General features: G+C 38.0%; 1 protein-coding gene across 1 annotated transcript in view; it reads right to left on the minus strand.

Annotated features, from left to right (window-relative positions):
• Window positions 1-372: 372 nt before the first annotated feature.
• LOC120302731 (macrophage mannose receptor 1-like) overlaps window positions 373-17,928 on the minus strand; it is a 64,759-nt gene continuing 47,203 nt past the window's right edge. The window contains exons 21-30 of the mRNA XM_039331588.1: window positions 17,710-17,824; window positions 15,957-16,102; window positions 13,680-13,782; window positions 12,200-12,429; window positions 10,868-11,033; window positions 10,083-10,235; window positions 4,871-4,981; window positions 3,143-3,343; window positions 1,968-2,006; window positions 373-916 (exon numbers count right to left, since the gene is read on the minus strand). Of these exons, the coding sequence (XP_039187522.1) occupies window positions 696-916; window positions 1,968-2,006; window positions 3,143-3,343; window positions 4,871-4,981; window positions 10,083-10,235; window positions 10,868-11,033; window positions 12,200-12,429; window positions 13,680-13,782; window positions 15,957-16,102; window positions 17,710-17,824 (1,485 nt within the window). The 3' untranslated portion in view covers window positions 373-695. The remainder of the gene's footprint in view (window positions 917-1,967; window positions 2,007-3,142; window positions 3,344-4,870; window positions 4,982-10,082; window positions 10,236-10,867; window positions 11,034-12,199; window positions 12,430-13,679; window positions 13,783-15,956; window positions 16,103-17,709; window positions 17,825-17,928) is intronic.

Consider the following 17,928-nt stretch of genomic DNA (forward strand, 5'->3'; position numbering starts at 1 on the left):
CCACAGGGGCAGGCATAATATTCAAGGTCCAGGATCAAAAAGGAGGGGCAGTCTCTAGAAAAATAGCATCACACCTGATGCATACTGAGCAGTGTATGAAGGGAACACATGATCAGCAAGAAAATAAATGGGGATTGCTGGCTGTGAGGCAGAAGAAGGCTTTATCTTTGCATTGAGGCTGGCTGTTCTTGGAAATTTGTTGAGACATATATAATGGAAATAAAAAGACTACTTAAATATGCATCAAAGTTGTAGAGGCACGGGAAACATTAGTTAAATAGTAGAAACTTGTGATTTCATATCTCAAACATTGGTTTAGGTGGCATAAAGTTTGATTTTGAAACCTCATAAAATTGCTTTGAAGGGGGTAACTCAAGGAATAATAACTGATTTAATGAACTGTTTGTCATTCACTATTAAAGAAAATCTTTAATAAAGAAACAAATTTTGTATATCCAGTGAGGAAAAGAACTACTTCTATGTCTTCTTTAATTAAAATCTTTCATTTGAAAGTATACCATACAAAATATGTTTTTACTTAGTAACTGTAATAATTTCAATCTTTCCATGTCAGGGGTCTACCAATTTATATTGTTAATATTTTAAAGAATTTATGAACATTGTAATTCAAAACTTTGAATTTTGAATGTATTGTGTCCAGTAGGTTTTATCCTTGGATAAGATGCAGTTATTTGTTAATTTAATTCTTGGTTGTCTACAAGAGAATCCTTATGTAGAATAACCACATTGTCACTATACAAAGAATTGTCAAATCCAGCAGAGACTTGTTGTGGTCGGTTTCTTCTTCTGTAGAAAATATAGGCTGCGATTCCTGCACCGATGGCTATGAAGATAATTGGCACAACTACCACCACAGCTGTGCCATGTGCTGTTCGAGGTGCCACTCCTTTCTGCACTGAAATACCAGAGAGAAGAAAAAGGCATTGAATGCAGTTATATTATGATAAAACTCTGACATTTCTTTTTTACATTAACAAAGAAGGCAAGAGAGATTGCATCCTATCTAGTCGTCTAATAAACGCAGAGCCAACAAGAGTCAACTACCAATCTCAAGAATTTATGAACTGTAATTCAGTAAAAGGAAGTAATTGCAATGCATTGTCTTTTCCTATTCATTACAGATCCCAAAGGAAGGATTGAAGATCTTTTGATGCAAAGCTTTAGGCTAGAAAATGTGAATTCTCCCTCCACAAAAGTAAGTACAAATTGCTATGGCTATCACTTATTGCTAATTATTTATTTGAGAACCGAAAATGATCATAATTATTCAATCACACTAACTGAAGAAGGAGGATTTTCAAAACTTGGTTTCATAAATATAAAGAGATCAGCCAGGCCATCTCATCTTAAGGCAGGGGAAATTAGGAATACAATTTTTGACTTTGACACTGTGGGGAACAAAAAAATTTACAGATTCATGGGGTTTTGTGCTATCTTTGGCTGGCTTATTTTTTTTAAAAAAAATTATCTTTCTGTTCTGCAACAATTTATGTTACAGACTTGTTATTTTATTCCCCCCCAATTGTATAAAGGTATGTTGATTTGAGACTATATCTCTAAAATATGCTAGTTTCTGATTGACAACTATGATATGTGGGTAGCAGCTGCTAAAACTCAAGGCTGCTACAATAAAATTATTTCCAGTACATTCTGAAAAAAAAAGTAAAGAAAATGGCAATTGGCAGCCACCTCAAAAAACCTCATGGCTTCTGTTCCATTAATATAGGAAAAATATATAAAACAAAACGTAACTATTGTAACTTAACTTACTGGAGATAAAGTAAGTTTTCATAACAACTCTGAATACACACTATTGTCATCTTAAATCTTTTTATCTACAAAAATATGTTCCTCTATATTTGAGCTATGTATTAGAAATTTCATCTCACAGATATGGAAAATTTACTACTGAACTTTAAAAATAATATTTAAAATTACTTTCTTACCTGATATTTTTGTAGGCTTTATAGTTGATTCCTCAATAACTAGAAAATTAACCAAAACGTTTTCAGTATATAAATACTGTGCATGATTTACTGTATACCACTAAGAGAGCAATGAAGAAGGATATGCAAAGCATATATGCATATTTTTACAGTAAACTTTTACGAGTTTAGAAGAAAGAATTATACATTTTAGGACAATGTCTAAAAAGATTGTTCACAGATATTTTCTTCTATTAAAAGTTGATATTGTTTGGCATGAATCAGAGTTCATGGGACATTCATTACCTTAATTAAATTTTCTTCACTAAGTTTAAAGTCAAGGAATAATTTAAGGCACAAGAAGTAAAAATATTTTAGTCTATGAATAAAATAGCCAGGTAGATATGCAACATTTCAAAAGTAATAATAAAGCAATCCAAACTTTTCTTCTTTAGACAGTTATCTAAAATATTATAAAATAAATTTTGTATAGCTTCATTCTTGTCTTTTGATATTCAGATTATTAAGTTCCATGTCCTGTGAGTAAAAGATCCTTTCATTGATGCTATAAAACAGTTGAGATAATAATTAAGGAGCAGCAAATGATGAAAATTTTGTTTATTGACCTTAATAAATGCTAATTATATAATTAATTATTAATATTAATATGCCATTCAATCATTGGTAGCAAAAATTAATATATATTGTAATTGATTCAATTTTTACTCCTATTGTTTTATTTCAGATAATAAATTACTTGAAACAGAAATAATCTAAGGAGAAAGATGACGAAGGAGGGAGGAAGGAAAGAAGGAAGGAAGGAAGGAAGGACAGAAAGAAAGAAAAAGAAAAAAGATGATGTACTTCACAGCAGATAAATTATAATTAACAGTCTAGAAAGACTGTCATAAGAGCAACAAAAGATATTAAACATAAGTCATATTGAGGTTTCTTAAAATATGTAGATAGAAAAACCTACCCATCAAGAAATTAGAAATACTATACAAGAAAACTTCAAATATGGATATATTTTTAAAAATGACCAGATAATAACATGGTAAGAATAATTCCAAGGAACACCCGTCTAGGCAGAAGTCAGAGGAATTACAGTATTTTAGAAAACTATATAATTTATATCTATTCAATAATCAAATATTTTTTCATTCTTACACTATGATGATAATAATAATGCTTACTTTTGTTTTTTTTACAAATAAATGGTCTTCTTTGATAACCTCCACAGTACCCGATGGACCATAGTCCAGAATAACTATTAATGTAAGTGCATTTCTCAGAAAAATCATCCTCTTCACTATCAAACTGCAGAGAATTTGAGAACTCTTGATCATTCCAGTTGACAAAAGCAACTTTACTTTTATCTTGCCATATCCATTCTCCTAAAGATAAAACAAATGTATAGCATATTGTTTAAAAAGGAAAAGAAAAGCTGTGTGCTATGGAAGTACATTATCTAGTTGGGTGATGTAACATCTGCAAGCAAACAACCAAGTTCAGAGAGCACTAAGGACTCGTCAGGTTTGGAGCTACAGACATTCTCTTCTATCGGAACTACACATAGGAATTAAATGTTTTAGAACAGGGGTTCCCAACCTGTGGGCTGTGACCCGGTACTGGGCCATGGCCTATTGGCTATCGGGCCATGAGAATGGCTGGTGAGTGCGACCCACTCACGCTAGTGCCATTGTGAGGATGCTAGTGGCCTTGTTTGTACTTGCGCGGGGCGCTAGTGCCGCCACCAGCATCATGTGGATGCTATCAGCCTTTTTGCATATGCACACAGGAGCTAGTGGCCCGCTTGTGCATGCACACAGGTGCCAGCGGCCCATTTGTGCATGCCCATGGGCACAGGCACTGCCACTAACATTGCTGTGCATGCTCACAGCCCACTTGCGCATGTGCATGGGCACTAACGCCACTACCGTGCACATGCCCATTTGCTCATGTGCACAGGTGAGCTCATGCACGTTTCCCTGCTCCTCCCTTTCCCTTTGGGCTGCCAACCCAGAAAGGTTGGGGAGCTCTGTTTTAGAAAGCACACAAATGGGAAAAGTTTGCATGTAAGCAAATCTTTACCAAGGAACAACTGTTCCTTTTTCATGAATACCTGACAGCATGATCTGTTCATCAGAGTCAGATACAAACTTCTCGATAAACTGCATAGCTGAATGAAAAATAGCTCAAATAAATGATCATGGTTGCTCAACTCAGACTGAACAAATACTAGCACAGCAAAATTACCAGAACAAACATAACCCCAAAACATATAAAAATGCTATCAACCACTCATTGCTTTCCAATGCAGTTTGCAAATCTTTGAGTTTTGTTATTCTCTTCCCTCCCCTCCCCTCTCCTCCCCTCCCCACCCCCTCCCTTCCCTTCCCCTCCCCTTCCATCCCCTCCCCTTTCCCATCCCCTCCTCTACCCTCCCGTCCCATCCCATCTCCTCTCCTGTTTCACCTGTCACATTAACTGACAGGGCTTCTAGTTCAGCTTGAATCTAGTTCATTATTCCAGCTGTGTACCTGATTGGAATTATCCAGGTATTGGTAGTCTTGATGGTATTTCAGTTTGGACTATAAGACTTTCTTCACTTTCTTTATATTCACTAGCATATCCTAGCATGGTTTAATATGATTGACCCCAGTGGTGGGATTCAGCCAGTTTGCACCACTTCGGCAGAACCGATAGCTAACTTTTTGTTGCCCAGACCCAGAATGGACTTCCAGAAGTGGATCCATACAGAGAACTGGTTGCTCACATATTTGAATCCCACCACTGGTTGACCCTCTGGCATAACTCTCATATTCCCCAGAGAATACAAGCCCCACAATTGCATTAAGGCAGTGTTTCACTGGGGAATTATTATTACTAGCTATATAGGTAAATATTAATTAAATAATTACCATCCAGATTTTTGTACAAGCCTATCCAAAATTCCTGAGATCCAAATTGTTCCATTTCTTCCTGTAAAAATTGTAATTCAGTTGCGTCTTCAACTGAAGTCAAGGTGCCACCTACAAAACACAAAGCTCATTAACAAGATTCTATCCCCCACTCCACCAAAACAGGGGCCATTTCACAAAGCATGACCAATGAGTCATTCCTGTCACAAGCAATAATTTCAGGTTTGAATATCTTAACAAAGCAAATTCTAAAACCTATTTGATCTGTATTATGTAATATGTTTATGATGAAACACCATTGCAGCTTACCCCTTAGGTTTAATGATACAGAAATTAAACTTGGTAATTAAGCAAACATTCTGCAAAAATAAAATGGAAAAACAACTTCTTCTGTTCTAAATATCCACAGTGTTTGCCAACCCAATTCCAATATCATATATACATTTTTTTCTTTAAAGAGAAGTAAACTCATTCTTATATCACATGCAATTTGGAGAGTATGTACTATATATCATTAGCTATAGAAATGTAACAAAATGATGGCAAACAATAAATGATAAGTATCCAGGCACACTCTTTATTTTGATGACCAAAGTACAGTCACTCTCTGAAGTTGAAGAGCAGTTGCTTGAAGGCTCAGCACACATGCATCATAAAATCATGGAGCTGGAAGGGACCTTAGAGGTGTTTTAGTACAACCCCTTGCTCAAGGCAGGATTTTTATCCATCCAGGACAACTGAATATATAATCTTTTCTTGAAAACGTCCAGCAATGGAGCATCCACAACTTTGGGAAGCAAGCTGTTCCATTGGTTAATTGCTCTCACTGTCAGGAATTTATCCTTAGTTCTAAATGGGATATTTCTTTAACAAGCTTCCATTCATTGCTTCTAGTCCTAACATTAGGTGCTTTGAAGAATAAGCCAACCCCTTCATCTCTGAAACTGCCCCTCAGCTACTGTAAGACAGGTATCATGCCACCCCTAATCTTTCTCTTTTTTGGGCTAGACCAGGGGTGTCAATCTCGCAACGTCACGTAACGTTGCCGGTAATGGAGTGGGTGCGGTTTTACCATGACGCATCCGGCCCACGGGCCGGCAGTTTGACACCCCTGGGCTAGACATACCTATTTCCCTTAACTGTCCATCAAGGTTAATGTTAACCTTTAAGGTTAAGTTTAATGTTGCATCAAAGTCTTCTTGAGCTCAGCTGAGTATATGTAAATGTGCCCATAAAATAATTCTAGCAGGACAGCTAGTAAGATAAAGACACTGCCACTTTGCTTTCTGAATTGGCATATGCAAATGATTTCTAGGCACGTCCAGACATTTTGAAAAGACTTCAGAAGGGCCTTAAGCAATCATTTCAAGCCTTAAGTGATTATAGTGGTGTGGCTATATGCTTACATGTAATAAATAACTTTTTAGTCTTATATCATGAAATCAAAATAAAATTTCTGTGTGTGGTGAACTATGTCATTTTTGGTCCTTTGTTGTTGTTAATTGTGAAGTTGTGTCCAACCCATCGCGACCCCCTGGACAACGTTCCTCCAGGTCTTCCTGTCCTCTACCATCTTCTGAAGCCTACTGCTTCAGTGATTCCATCCAGTCACCTCATTCTCTGTTGTCCCCTTCTTCTACTGCCCTCAATCTTTCCCAGCATTAGGCCCTTCTCCAGTGAGTCCTTCCTTCTCATTAGGTGGCCAAAGTATTTGAGTTTCAACTTCAGGATCTGGCCTTTTAAAGAACACTTGGGATTGTTCTCTTCTAGGACTGACCAGTTTGAACACCTTGCAATCCAAGGGACTCGCAGGAGTCTTCTCCAACACCATAGTTCAAAGGCCTCAATTCTTTGTCGCTCAGCCTTTCTTATGGTCCAACTTTCACATCCATACATTGCAACTGGGAAGACCATGGCCTTGACTATACACACTTTTGTTGGCAGAGTGATGTCTCTGCTTTTTAGTATGCTGTCTAGATTTGCCATAGCTTTCCTCCCCAGGAGTAAGCGTCCTTTAATTTCTTGGCTGCAGTCCTCATCTGAGGTGATCTTGGAGCCCAGGAAAATAAAATTTATCACTACCTCCATTTCTTCCCCATCTATGCCAGGAACTGAGAGGGCCAGATGCCATGATTTTGGTTTTCTTAATGTTGAGTTTCAAGCCAACTTTTGCACTCTCCTTCTTCACCCGCATCAAGAGGCCTTTAGTTCCTCTTCACTTTCTGCCATTAGAGTGGTATCATCTGCATATCTTAGGTTGTTGATATTTCTCCTGGCAATCTTCATTCCAACTTTTGATTCATCTAGCCCTGCCTTTCTCATGATGTGCTCTGCATATAAGTTAAATAGGCAGGGCGACAGTATACAGCCTTGCCGGACTCCTTTCCCAATTTTGAACCAATCAGTGGTTCCATGTCCAGTTCTCATTGTTGCTTCTTTATCCGCATATAGGTTTCTCAAGAGACAAATAAGATGATCTGGTATTCCCATCTTTTTAAGAACTTGCCACAATTTGTTGTGATCCACACAATCAAAGGCTTTAGCATAGTCAATAAAGCAGAAATAGATGTTTTTCTGGAACTCCCTCGCTTTCTCCATGATCCAGTGTATGTTGGCAATTTGATCTCTAATTCCTCTGTCTCTTCGAAATCCTGCCTGTACTTCTGATAGTTCTCAATCCACATACTGCTGGAGTCTAGCTTGTAGGATTTTAAGCATAACTTTATTAGCATGTGAAATGAGTGCAATGGTGCGATAGTTTGAACATTCTTTGGCATTGCTTTTCTTTGGAATTGGAATGTAAACTGACCTTTTCCAATCCTGTGGCCACTGTTGAGTTTTCTAAATTTGCTGGCAAATTGAGTGTAGCACTTTTACTGCATCTTCTTTTAAGATTTTGAATATCTCAGCTGGAATACTGTCACCTCCACTAGCTTTGTTGTTGTTCAGATTTCCTAAGGCCCATTTCACTTCACATTCTAGGATGTCTGGCTCGAGGTCAGTGACCACCCCATCAAAGTTATCTGGGATGTTAAGCTCATTCTTGTATAGTTCTTCTGTGTAGTTTTGCCACCTCTTCTTAATCTCTTCTACCTCTGTTAGGTCCCTGCCATTTTGGTCTTTTATCATGCCCATCTTTGCATGAAACGTTCCCTTCATATCTCCAATTTTTTTGAAGAGATCTCTGGTCCTCCCTATTCTGTTGTTTTCTTCTATTTCTTTGCACTGTTCATTTAAGAAGGTGTTCTTATCTCTTCTAGCTATTCCCTGGAATTCTGCATTCAATTGGGTGTATCTTTCTCTTTCTCCTTTGCCTTTCGCTTCCCTTCTTTCCTCAGCTATTTGCAAAGCTTCCTTAGACAGACATTTTGCTTTCTTGCATTTCTTTTTTTGGGGGAGATGGTTTTAGTTGCTACCTCTTGTACAATGTTGCTATCTCTTGTACATCTGTCATAGTTCTTCAGGCACTCTATCTATCAGATCTAATTCCTTAAATCTATTTGTCACCTCTACTGTATATTTATCAGGAATATGATTTAGTTCATACTGAGTGGCTTAGTGTTTTTCTCTACTTTCTTCAATTTAAGGCTAAATTTTGCAACAAGAAGCTCATGATCTGAGTCACAGTCAGCTCCTGGTCTTGTTTTTACTGACTGTATACAGCTTCTCCATCTTTGGCTGCAGAGCACATAGTCAATCTGATTTCTATGTTGACCATCTCGTGATGTCCACGTGTAGAGCCGTCTGTTGGGTTGTTGGAAAAGAGTGTTTGTTATGACCATCGTATTCTCTTGACAAAATTCTATCAGCCTGTGCCCTGCTTCATTTTGTACTCCAAGGCCAAACTTGCCTATTATTCCGGTTATCTTTTGGCTTCCTACCTTAGCATTCCAATCCCCCATGATGATAAGGATATCATTTTTGTGTGTTAATTCTATAAGGTGCTGTAGGGCTTCATAAAACTGGTCAATTTCATCCTCTTCAGCACCAGTGGTTGGGGTATAGATTTGGACTACTATGATATTGAATGGTTTGCCTTGGATTCAAACTGAGATCATTCTGTCATTTTGGAGATTGTATCCCAGTATTGCTTTTCCTATTCTTTTATTGACTATGAAGGCTACTCCATTTCTTCTGAGGGATTCTTGCCTGCAGTAGTATATCTGATGGTCATCTGAGTTAAATTCACCCATTCCTGTCCATTTTAGTTCACTGATTCCTAAGATGTCGATGTTCAGTCTTATCATCTCTTGTTTGACTCGTCTAGCTTGCCTTGATTCATGGATCTTACATTCCAGGTTCCTATGGAGAAAAGATCTTTACAGCATCGGACTTTCCTTTCACCACCAGATATATCCACAGCTGAGCGTCCTTTCGGCTTTGGCCCAGTCGCTTCACTCTTTCTGGCGCTATTAGTACTAGCCCTCTGCTCTTCTCCAGTAACATATTGGACACCTTCCAACCTGAGGGGCTCATCTTCCAGCATCATATCTTTTTGCCTTTTAGTACTGTCCATGGGGTTTTCATGGCAAAGATACTGGAGTGGTTTGCTATTTCCTTCTCCAGTGGATCACATTTTGTCAGAACTCTCTGCTTTGACCTGTCCATCTTGGGTGGCCCTGCATGGCATAGCTCATAGCTTGATTGAGTTACACAAGCCCCTTTGCCATGACAAGGCAGTAATTCACAAAGGGGTTTTCCGTCCTACCAGAAGGTTTTACTCGATTGAAACCTTCCTTTTAGTAATTATTTTCAGAGGACATGAAAAATAAGTATTTATTTCTCTTTATATTATGCACATCGTTTACAGCAGTGTTCTCAACTTGTGGGTTGGGACCCCATTTGGGGTCGAATGACCATTTCACGGGGGTCGCCAAACCATGCTGTCCACCATTTTTTTCCCTTTTCCCTAGCTGTCTTACTCCCTCTTATTGGTGGCCACACCCACTTGGGGGTCACTACAACATGGGGAACGGTATTATGGGGTCACAGCATTAGAAAGGTTGAGAATCACTGGTTTACAGCATCTTCCTACATTCTCAACAGCTGTTCTTTCAAGAGTTTTATAGGATAGAATATAATACAATAAAAGTTGGATGGCTGGCTGAATTTGACACAGATCTGTTTATTCAAAATCATTGTAGACTCTTTCAAGAGTTCCTTAAGTTTATAAAATTACGGTAATCATAAAGTACCTCAAAAGGATACTAACCTATCTGAATACACTTCAAGGATGCTGCTGGCCAAATTTCCTCTGAAATATACAATTTATAACAATGACCTCTAAAAGGAATCCAAGATATACGGCTGTTTTTTGAGGTTTGGCATTTTCCTGGCAATTGTGGAATCTCAGTTGGCACCATGCCTGTTATGAAACAAATAGGTTTTCTTTATTTAAAAAAATGCATATGCAGGCAACTAGCCAGTAAGGAAAATATTAATAAGCAGTATAGATAATAACTACAATAAAATAATACTGTAAGATATAACATAAATTTGTCATTTTCTCTTTGACACTCATTAGACACCTCCTGTTTTTAAAAGTTTAGCTTATCACTTTGTTGATCTAGGTAATCCTCAATTTACGACCATGATTGAGCCCCAAATTTATATTGCTGAGACAGTTGTTAAGTAAATGTCCTCCTTTTTATGACCTTCCTTACAACGGTCTTTAAGTGAATCACTGCAATTGTTAAGTTAATATCACGGTTGTTAAGTGAATCAGGTTCCCCATTTATCTGGCTTGTCAGAAGGTGAACACATGACCCAGGATACTGTAACCATGATAAATATGAGTCAGTTGCCAAGCATCCTCATTTCGATCACGTGACCGTGAGGATGCTATAATGATCATAAGTGCCGTTGTAATTTTGAATGGTTACTAAATGAACTGTTGTAAGTTGTATATGCCACTTTTAGTAATTAAGTAATTAAGCACTAACTGAAATTAAAATTAAAATATAAACTCTATTAAAATGGACATATTAATTTACTTACCATTATATCTCTCGCAAATAGAGAAGTATTTTTCACTGCAATTTCCTGTTTTCCAATAACCATCAATGCCTAGGTAGACACAGGCTGTTTTATGCATTGGTTCTTCAGCAGCCCAGTTAGTGTACACTAGCCTCCAGTTACTTACCCACTTGTACACACCATTACTCTAAAACCAAAGTGCATAAGGAAATGCAAGAAAACATTTTATTCATTTAATTTTAGTATAGTTAATCATCACCTAATAACTCTAACTGGGACAGGAGTTTTATATTGCTAAGCAGAGCACTCATTTAGTGAAACATGGTGTAACAACATCACTTATCAACAGCAGTTCTGGTAGTCCTGGTTGTGGTCTTTAGGTGATGACTGAACCATCATTAGGCAACAACCTCACAATTTTCCTACTTTGCCACATACACCTCTGTTTCAACTTCCCCTACACTCTCTCCACCCCCTGCAATTTTGGCTACTTCCCACTCCACCACTGCTCCATCACCACACCTCCACAACAACCTTGCAGAAGGCCAGCAGCTGTTTCAGCCAGATGTGCCTTGTCAGCCATGGAATGAAAAAAACAGGGAGGGCCAGCTCAGGACAGTGAGGGATGGGCAGGGATGGAGTCCATGCCAAAAGGGCAGGGGGGAGTTAAAGAGGTAGGGGGAGCTGAAGCGCTTTCTGCCACTCTGAAAGTGGTCAGGCTGCCAAAAACCTGAATTTTGATCATGTGACCCCAGGAGTATTGCAATTTGAAGACCATCCATAACTATCATTCAGCACTATCATAACTTCAAGTGGCCACTGAATGAATGCTTGTTAAGTGAAAACTACCCGTACCACTTTTTCATTGCCAACTGGACTCCATGTCCTCTTCCTTAACTGTGAGAAAAGCCACTCAGAGTTACTTAAATGGGAACAATATAAATCTTTCACAGAAATAAATCAATTCTGTGAAAGCATTTAGTCTTCAAGGTCCATCTAGAAAATTGTTGCGTATATGTCACGTCAAGTGCCTCATTTAGTGACTGTTGGCAGTGACAGCAGTAATGAAAAAGTAACTTTATCAGTAATCTTTGCATTTATGACCTTTGCAGATCAGAAAAACCAAAGGAAAGCGGAAAAAAAGATCATAAGCAGAGTCACTTAGCGACTTCTTTGTTTAATAATAGTGTTGCCAGTCCCAAATATGGTTGCTAAACAGGGACCTCCTGTAACCATAACACTTTCTAGTCTCAGAAATCCCTGTTCTTGAATTCCTTATCTGTGTGACAATGTTTTCAAGTATACAATTTTAAATATAGGACTTCATTGTGAACGTGTAGCTTCTGTTCTTACCTCTTTGCTGCTTAGTCCAATCCATACAGGCTCCTTATATTTGAGCACCTGCAGCCATACGAATGATTCTGCATAGGGGTCTACAATGCTGGCAAGTTTTGAATTTTCAGATTCACATTTCTTCCTTGCTTCTTCCCAGGTCATCTTGGGACTAACCATAGAGTAGCTGCTATTTCCATAACTGATAAAGTGAGATGCTGGAATTGTTGGTTCAAAGTAAGGCGATGGACCTATTTTTTAATATATATATATACATATATATTAATATATATGTATATTTAATATATATACGTCAGTCAAGACTACCCTCAGTTCTAAAAATGAATACTGCTTTTATTTGATTCTGAAAACCCTTAATATTTAATTTCTATCTTTTCTTAGAATATCCTCTCAATTCCACACCATGACAACACTTCATACAAAGTCAAGAGCACATTAAACAAATAGGTACAGTGAATCACTTTAAGGAGACCTTCTTGAGGCATAATATTACATGTATATCTTTATTTAGCCCAAATGTGTGAATTCATGAACTTGGGACATCCGTTGAATACCAACCAATAAAATTATAAACTTAAATATTCCATTGATTACCAATAAAATTACAAACTTAAATATTCAGATTATAAAAAATTTAAGTCTAGATATTGGTTTCAAAAACAATTTGATTGACTTCTTGCTTCATTAAATATTTAATACAGTAGCAGCAGAGTGCTTTTGTGAAAATAGTTTTGGCCTTTTGGCCAAATAACTGATTCAATGCTACTAAAAGTCTTTATATTGGGCTTCAGATATTATGTTTATTGATTCACTTTATTTAAATACTTCCTGAAGTTGATGGTACTGTGATTTAAATACAATTTCTATACATTCCTTCACAACGCACTTTCTGGCTTATTGCATATCTGGCTTATTGCAGTCTTATTTGGCTCAAACATGTTTGTTCATCCAAGTTTTTATATATATATATATATATATATATATATATATATATATATATATATATATAATTTTTATCAAAACTTTTTAAAAAGAAAGTAAAAACTAATATAAAATATGAAAGAAAAAATAAAAGGAAAATAATAAAGAAAAAAATAAAGTTCAAGAAAAGAAAAAAGTTGAAGAAAAACAGGGAAGGAAGGAAGGAAAGAAGGTAGGAAGGAAGGAGGGTGGGAGGGAGGGAAGGAGGGAGGGAGGGAGGGAGGAAGGAAGGAATGAAGGAAGGAAGGAAGGAAATATATAAAGAAATGGCTTCCAATATTCTTCACAGCAGTTATCACTACATACATATGCTTAACCTCTCTCTCTCTCAAGTTACCATATTGCACTTCTTTCCAGAATCTGCCCTATCTATTCATCAAAATCATAGCTCACAAATTTACTTTTTAAAAATTCTGATACTGATCTGTAGAAGATAATCTAAATTACATGTCCTTATTCTCTGAAATTGAATTATTATCCAAGACTTCTATAAACTTACCAGTGTTTTTTTGGCAGATGTAGGTCTTCTTAGCAGGACAGGATCCAACTCTCCAATATCCTGCAAACCTTTCAGGTTTTCTCAGCATAAAAACACAGTCCCCCTACAATGTTTATGCACAGGAAGAAAGCCAAATACAATCACTGGTATCATGATTGGAACAGTCTTTCTGGAACCCCTCCTTTATAATCTCCAAAAAGAAGAACTGTGTTTTTCTGTTTCTGGTAGTTGCATAAGATGATCCCCATACAAGTATCTGTCATTTGTCATTGTTTGTCATTAGAGTCTAACACATAAACATCCTGAAGCATATATAATAGAAGCCTATTGAGCCTCCATCATTGGATGAAATCTTTTCTTCAAAGGAAGATGCCGCAACTGGTTATGGTATAGAATGGAAGGGATAGAAAGTAGTCACTGGGCTCTAGCAATAGCCTTCAATAAATCTTTGTAATCATGGTACTTTATGGATGTTAATGGATAACATGCTAAAGTTGTGCAGAACATGCTGTCTTAGACAGACATCTCTTCCCAAAAGTCCCAGTGTGCATGTTCACTCAGGGCCACTATGTTTCTTTGACAATCCCAGCAAAAGTGATGTCTGCACATACACAATCATGTAGACAAACTAGAGAAACCTCCAAAGATATCACACTGGGCCTAGGCCCCAAGGTAGAAAAGGAGTTCTTTGCTCATGTCGCCAAGCTTTACCTTTTGGGATACTGTGCACAGCTCATTGCATACATCAAAGGTAAGCAACCATGAGAATGAAATAACTGCTGTGAATCTGAAAGCTATAGCAAGCTTTATGTATAATGCATTCTAAACCTGGCAGGGCCATTTCATCTCCATAATTATTTTAATTTAATATATTTTTATTTCTATAATTTTTTTTATTTTAAATTTCATCTTACTGGATCTTTTTTTCTTTAAGTGAGTGTTGGCTATAATATAATTCTCCTAAAAATAATAATATGCATGGCATATTTTTCATTCATACGTAGAAAAACAGGAATAACACTGAATTTTTTCAGTATTATATCACCCACTGTTGATGAGGAGAAAGTATAGTAAACTTTATTTAACAAAGAAGAAAAGATCTGAAATATCACCCTAAAGGGTAGAACTCAAGAACCTCTTATTTTATACTTTAAGGTATGCATCCCATAGAAGATTTCAGACAGGGTGCTCCTAAGCTGCACATTCTGCCTCCTTTGCCTAGGACAAGCTAAATACTTGTGGTAAACAGAAGTTTAGTGTAGACCATTGGTGGCGAACCTACGGCACACATGCCAGAGGCAGCACTCAGAGCCCTCTCTGTGGGCACGCCTGCCATCACCCCAGACCCGCCTCTCCCCATGGCCCCCTCCTCATCAGAAGCCCCCCTGGAGGAGAGTCAACCCTGAGTGTGGTCCGTGCAGAGCAGCACAGCCAAGGACATGGCAGCCAGGCTGCGGGGACAAGACTGTGCCCTCATGCCCTGTCATGCGCAGATGATGCTGTGGGGCAGGGGCAGAGGGCATGGCTGCCATGGCACTGCTGGGCTGCCTGGGCAATTTACGGTGGTGGGCCATGGAGGCGGTGGGTGGCCTTGCGGGGGAGTGGGGGTGGAGCAGGGGCAGAGTGGGCAGGGTGCGGAGCGGGGTGGGTGGGGAGGCAGGGGTGGTTTTGGGGCACTCAGTCTCTAAAAGGTTCGCCATCACTGGTGTAGATAGTTGCAGGAAAGTTGGGTCAAAGGGAGTTAAATCTGAAACTTGATACATTCTCCTAGTGAAACTCTTATCCAGTGGTGGGATTCAAATATGTGAACAACTGGTTCTCTGTGTGGTTGTCACTTCCAGAAGTCCATTCTGGGCCTGGGCAACAAAAAATTAGCTACCGGTTATGCCGAACTGGGGCGAATCAGCTGACTCCCACCACTGCTCTTATCCCATTGGCAATTTGAAAAAAAAAAAGATAGAAAGGGACTTTTGAGAACAACTTTATACTATAACCACCTAATTTAATTAGTGTGTTTTCGTGCTTAAATCATATTCTGAGCTCAAATGTTTCAAATTACTTCCCCCCCCCAATAAGGGCTTTTTATAATTCTTCACAATCATAATGCTTATTCTAGATCCTATTTATTTATTTATTCATTGGATTTATGTGACTGGCCATTTCACAAAAAAGGGACTCTTTTCTATATATATTCTATATCATTGCAAGAATTCAGCATCAAGGATATTAACTACACCTTTGCAGGGAAATAGAACAGAAAAAAAAAGTTGGACTTACACTGAATATTTGAGGTGACCCTTTAGCCCAATTTGTAAAATAAACTCCACTTCCATCAGTCCAGAGGAAACGTCCCTCTGAATTCTTGTCGGTCAATCCAATCCAAGTATCACCAGAAGCACTTTTTAAATGCACTGTGAGAAAAGCTGCATGGAAATACAGATATATTTTACAATAAAGTATTGGGCAGGTTCTTCACTTGTTATATTTTATTTCATCTTTTAGAAGTTTACTTTGATTATACCAGACCAAACTCTGCTAATATACGATCTTTAAGACAGCCATCATTTCTATATTCTCATCTTACGAACCTTCCAGGCACAATTTGGAAGAATGTCAGGCAAAAAATGTAAGGATACAATTTAGTCCTTTGCTTTAAACTGCTGCCATAAATAGGGTTATTCAGATTGTAGCTTCCATCTCGTGTTCTGATGCTTTAATAGTTAAGAACCATGCCCATTCCTGTTGGTTGCCAGGGTTTTAGGATAAGAGTTGTTCAGATGCTGTTTAGCTGAAGCTATAGGATAAACCAATTTTCCTCCTTTAACTAGCAAGATATCTTCTGGCTATCTCTAGAACAGTCACTAACTTTGTTGTAATTGCTATTGCTATGAAATGCCTGGTTTTTTTAGCCAACTTGGTATGTTAGCTATGTTGGTGTGGTTATGGTTGCCCAATCTAGCAGACTCTGGGTGGGTCCTCTAAAACAGTAAAAACAGTTAAAAACATGAAATAGCACAGACAGGTCCAACCAAATCAATGAACAACAGCAATAATATGAAACTACAACAGGGGCCGCACAAATTCAGTACCGCAGGCCTGGGGTCAGAGCCAGGACTAAAGGGCTCTGGAGTCAGTGCTGTCAATAGCTCTAGGGAGCTGCTGTTCCAGAAAGTGGGGGATGCAAAAGAAAGGGCAAAATTCTTCAGTCCCACAAGATGACAATATTTAATAAAAGAGATCTGGAGTGATGCCTCCTGCCAGAAACAATTCGATATAAGCAGTCCCACAGATAGCCAAGCCCCATGAAAGACTTTATAGATGATCACCAAGCACTTAAACCATGCCTGGAAGCCGACTGGCTCACATACAATAGCAATAACAGCATATGGATATAAGGGAAAATGTCGGTTATTGCTTGCACTTCTGCATTTTTGAACAATCAGTAGCTTTTACATGGACTTCAAGGGTGGCCCCATGTAGGACACATTGTCCAGGGTGTGAAGAATCCTCCTGAGGCTGTTCTGGCCTAAGAGCACAATTGGCACACAAGATGAACCTGTTCAAAGGTCCCCTGGCTGAAGGGTCAACCTGCTGTTCAAGCAAGAGCTGTCAATGTAGAGGACCTCCAAGTTGAACAATAGTTTTGAACGAGACTTTTGAATGCTTTTAAACAGTCTGGCAAATCTTGTAATTGCTTTTAACTAATATGTAACTCATACATTATTGCCAATGTGCACTTTTATATTATTGTAAATTACTTTAGAATCTTATTGCCTTTATATTTTCAGCATGGCAACCTTTGAGTTGAGAATAGCTAAGAAGGGATATGGAGTCATATTAAAAGGAGCATATCTTAAAGATTGCAGCAACATTTTAATATCGTTCAGCTGCTCTCAAGTGGCAAAAGTTTATATAAACTGGAGGTTAGGAAAGAAGATTGGGCATAGTAATTCCTATAACGGTAACTTGAGAAGCGATTCCTGAAATATTAAGCTTACATAATCAATATAGTTTAGAGAAGTGCCTGTACCTTGAACAGCTTTGTTTGGTATACTAGCCAGGTTTCCTTCTAGGGTTTTGCAGTGATCCCGTGCAGCGCTCCAGTTTTTCTTCTCCTCCTCTCTGAAGCCAAATATTTGGAAGCACTAGAAGGATAAAAATCCCTCCAAAAATCCATCAATCAAGAAAGGATTAAATAAATAAAAAGTAATGGAAACAATCAACATAGAATCATCAATCTTGAAATGAA

This window comes from Crotalus tigris, unplaced genomic scaffold (genome assembly GCF_016545835.1).
Source record: "Crotalus tigris isolate CLP2741 ecotype Arizona unplaced genomic scaffold, ASM1654583v1 scf7180000024437.13266115, whole genome shotgun sequence".
NCBI classification, from domain to species: domain Eukaryota; kingdom Metazoa; phylum Chordata; class Lepidosauria; order Squamata; family Viperidae; genus Crotalus; species Crotalus tigris.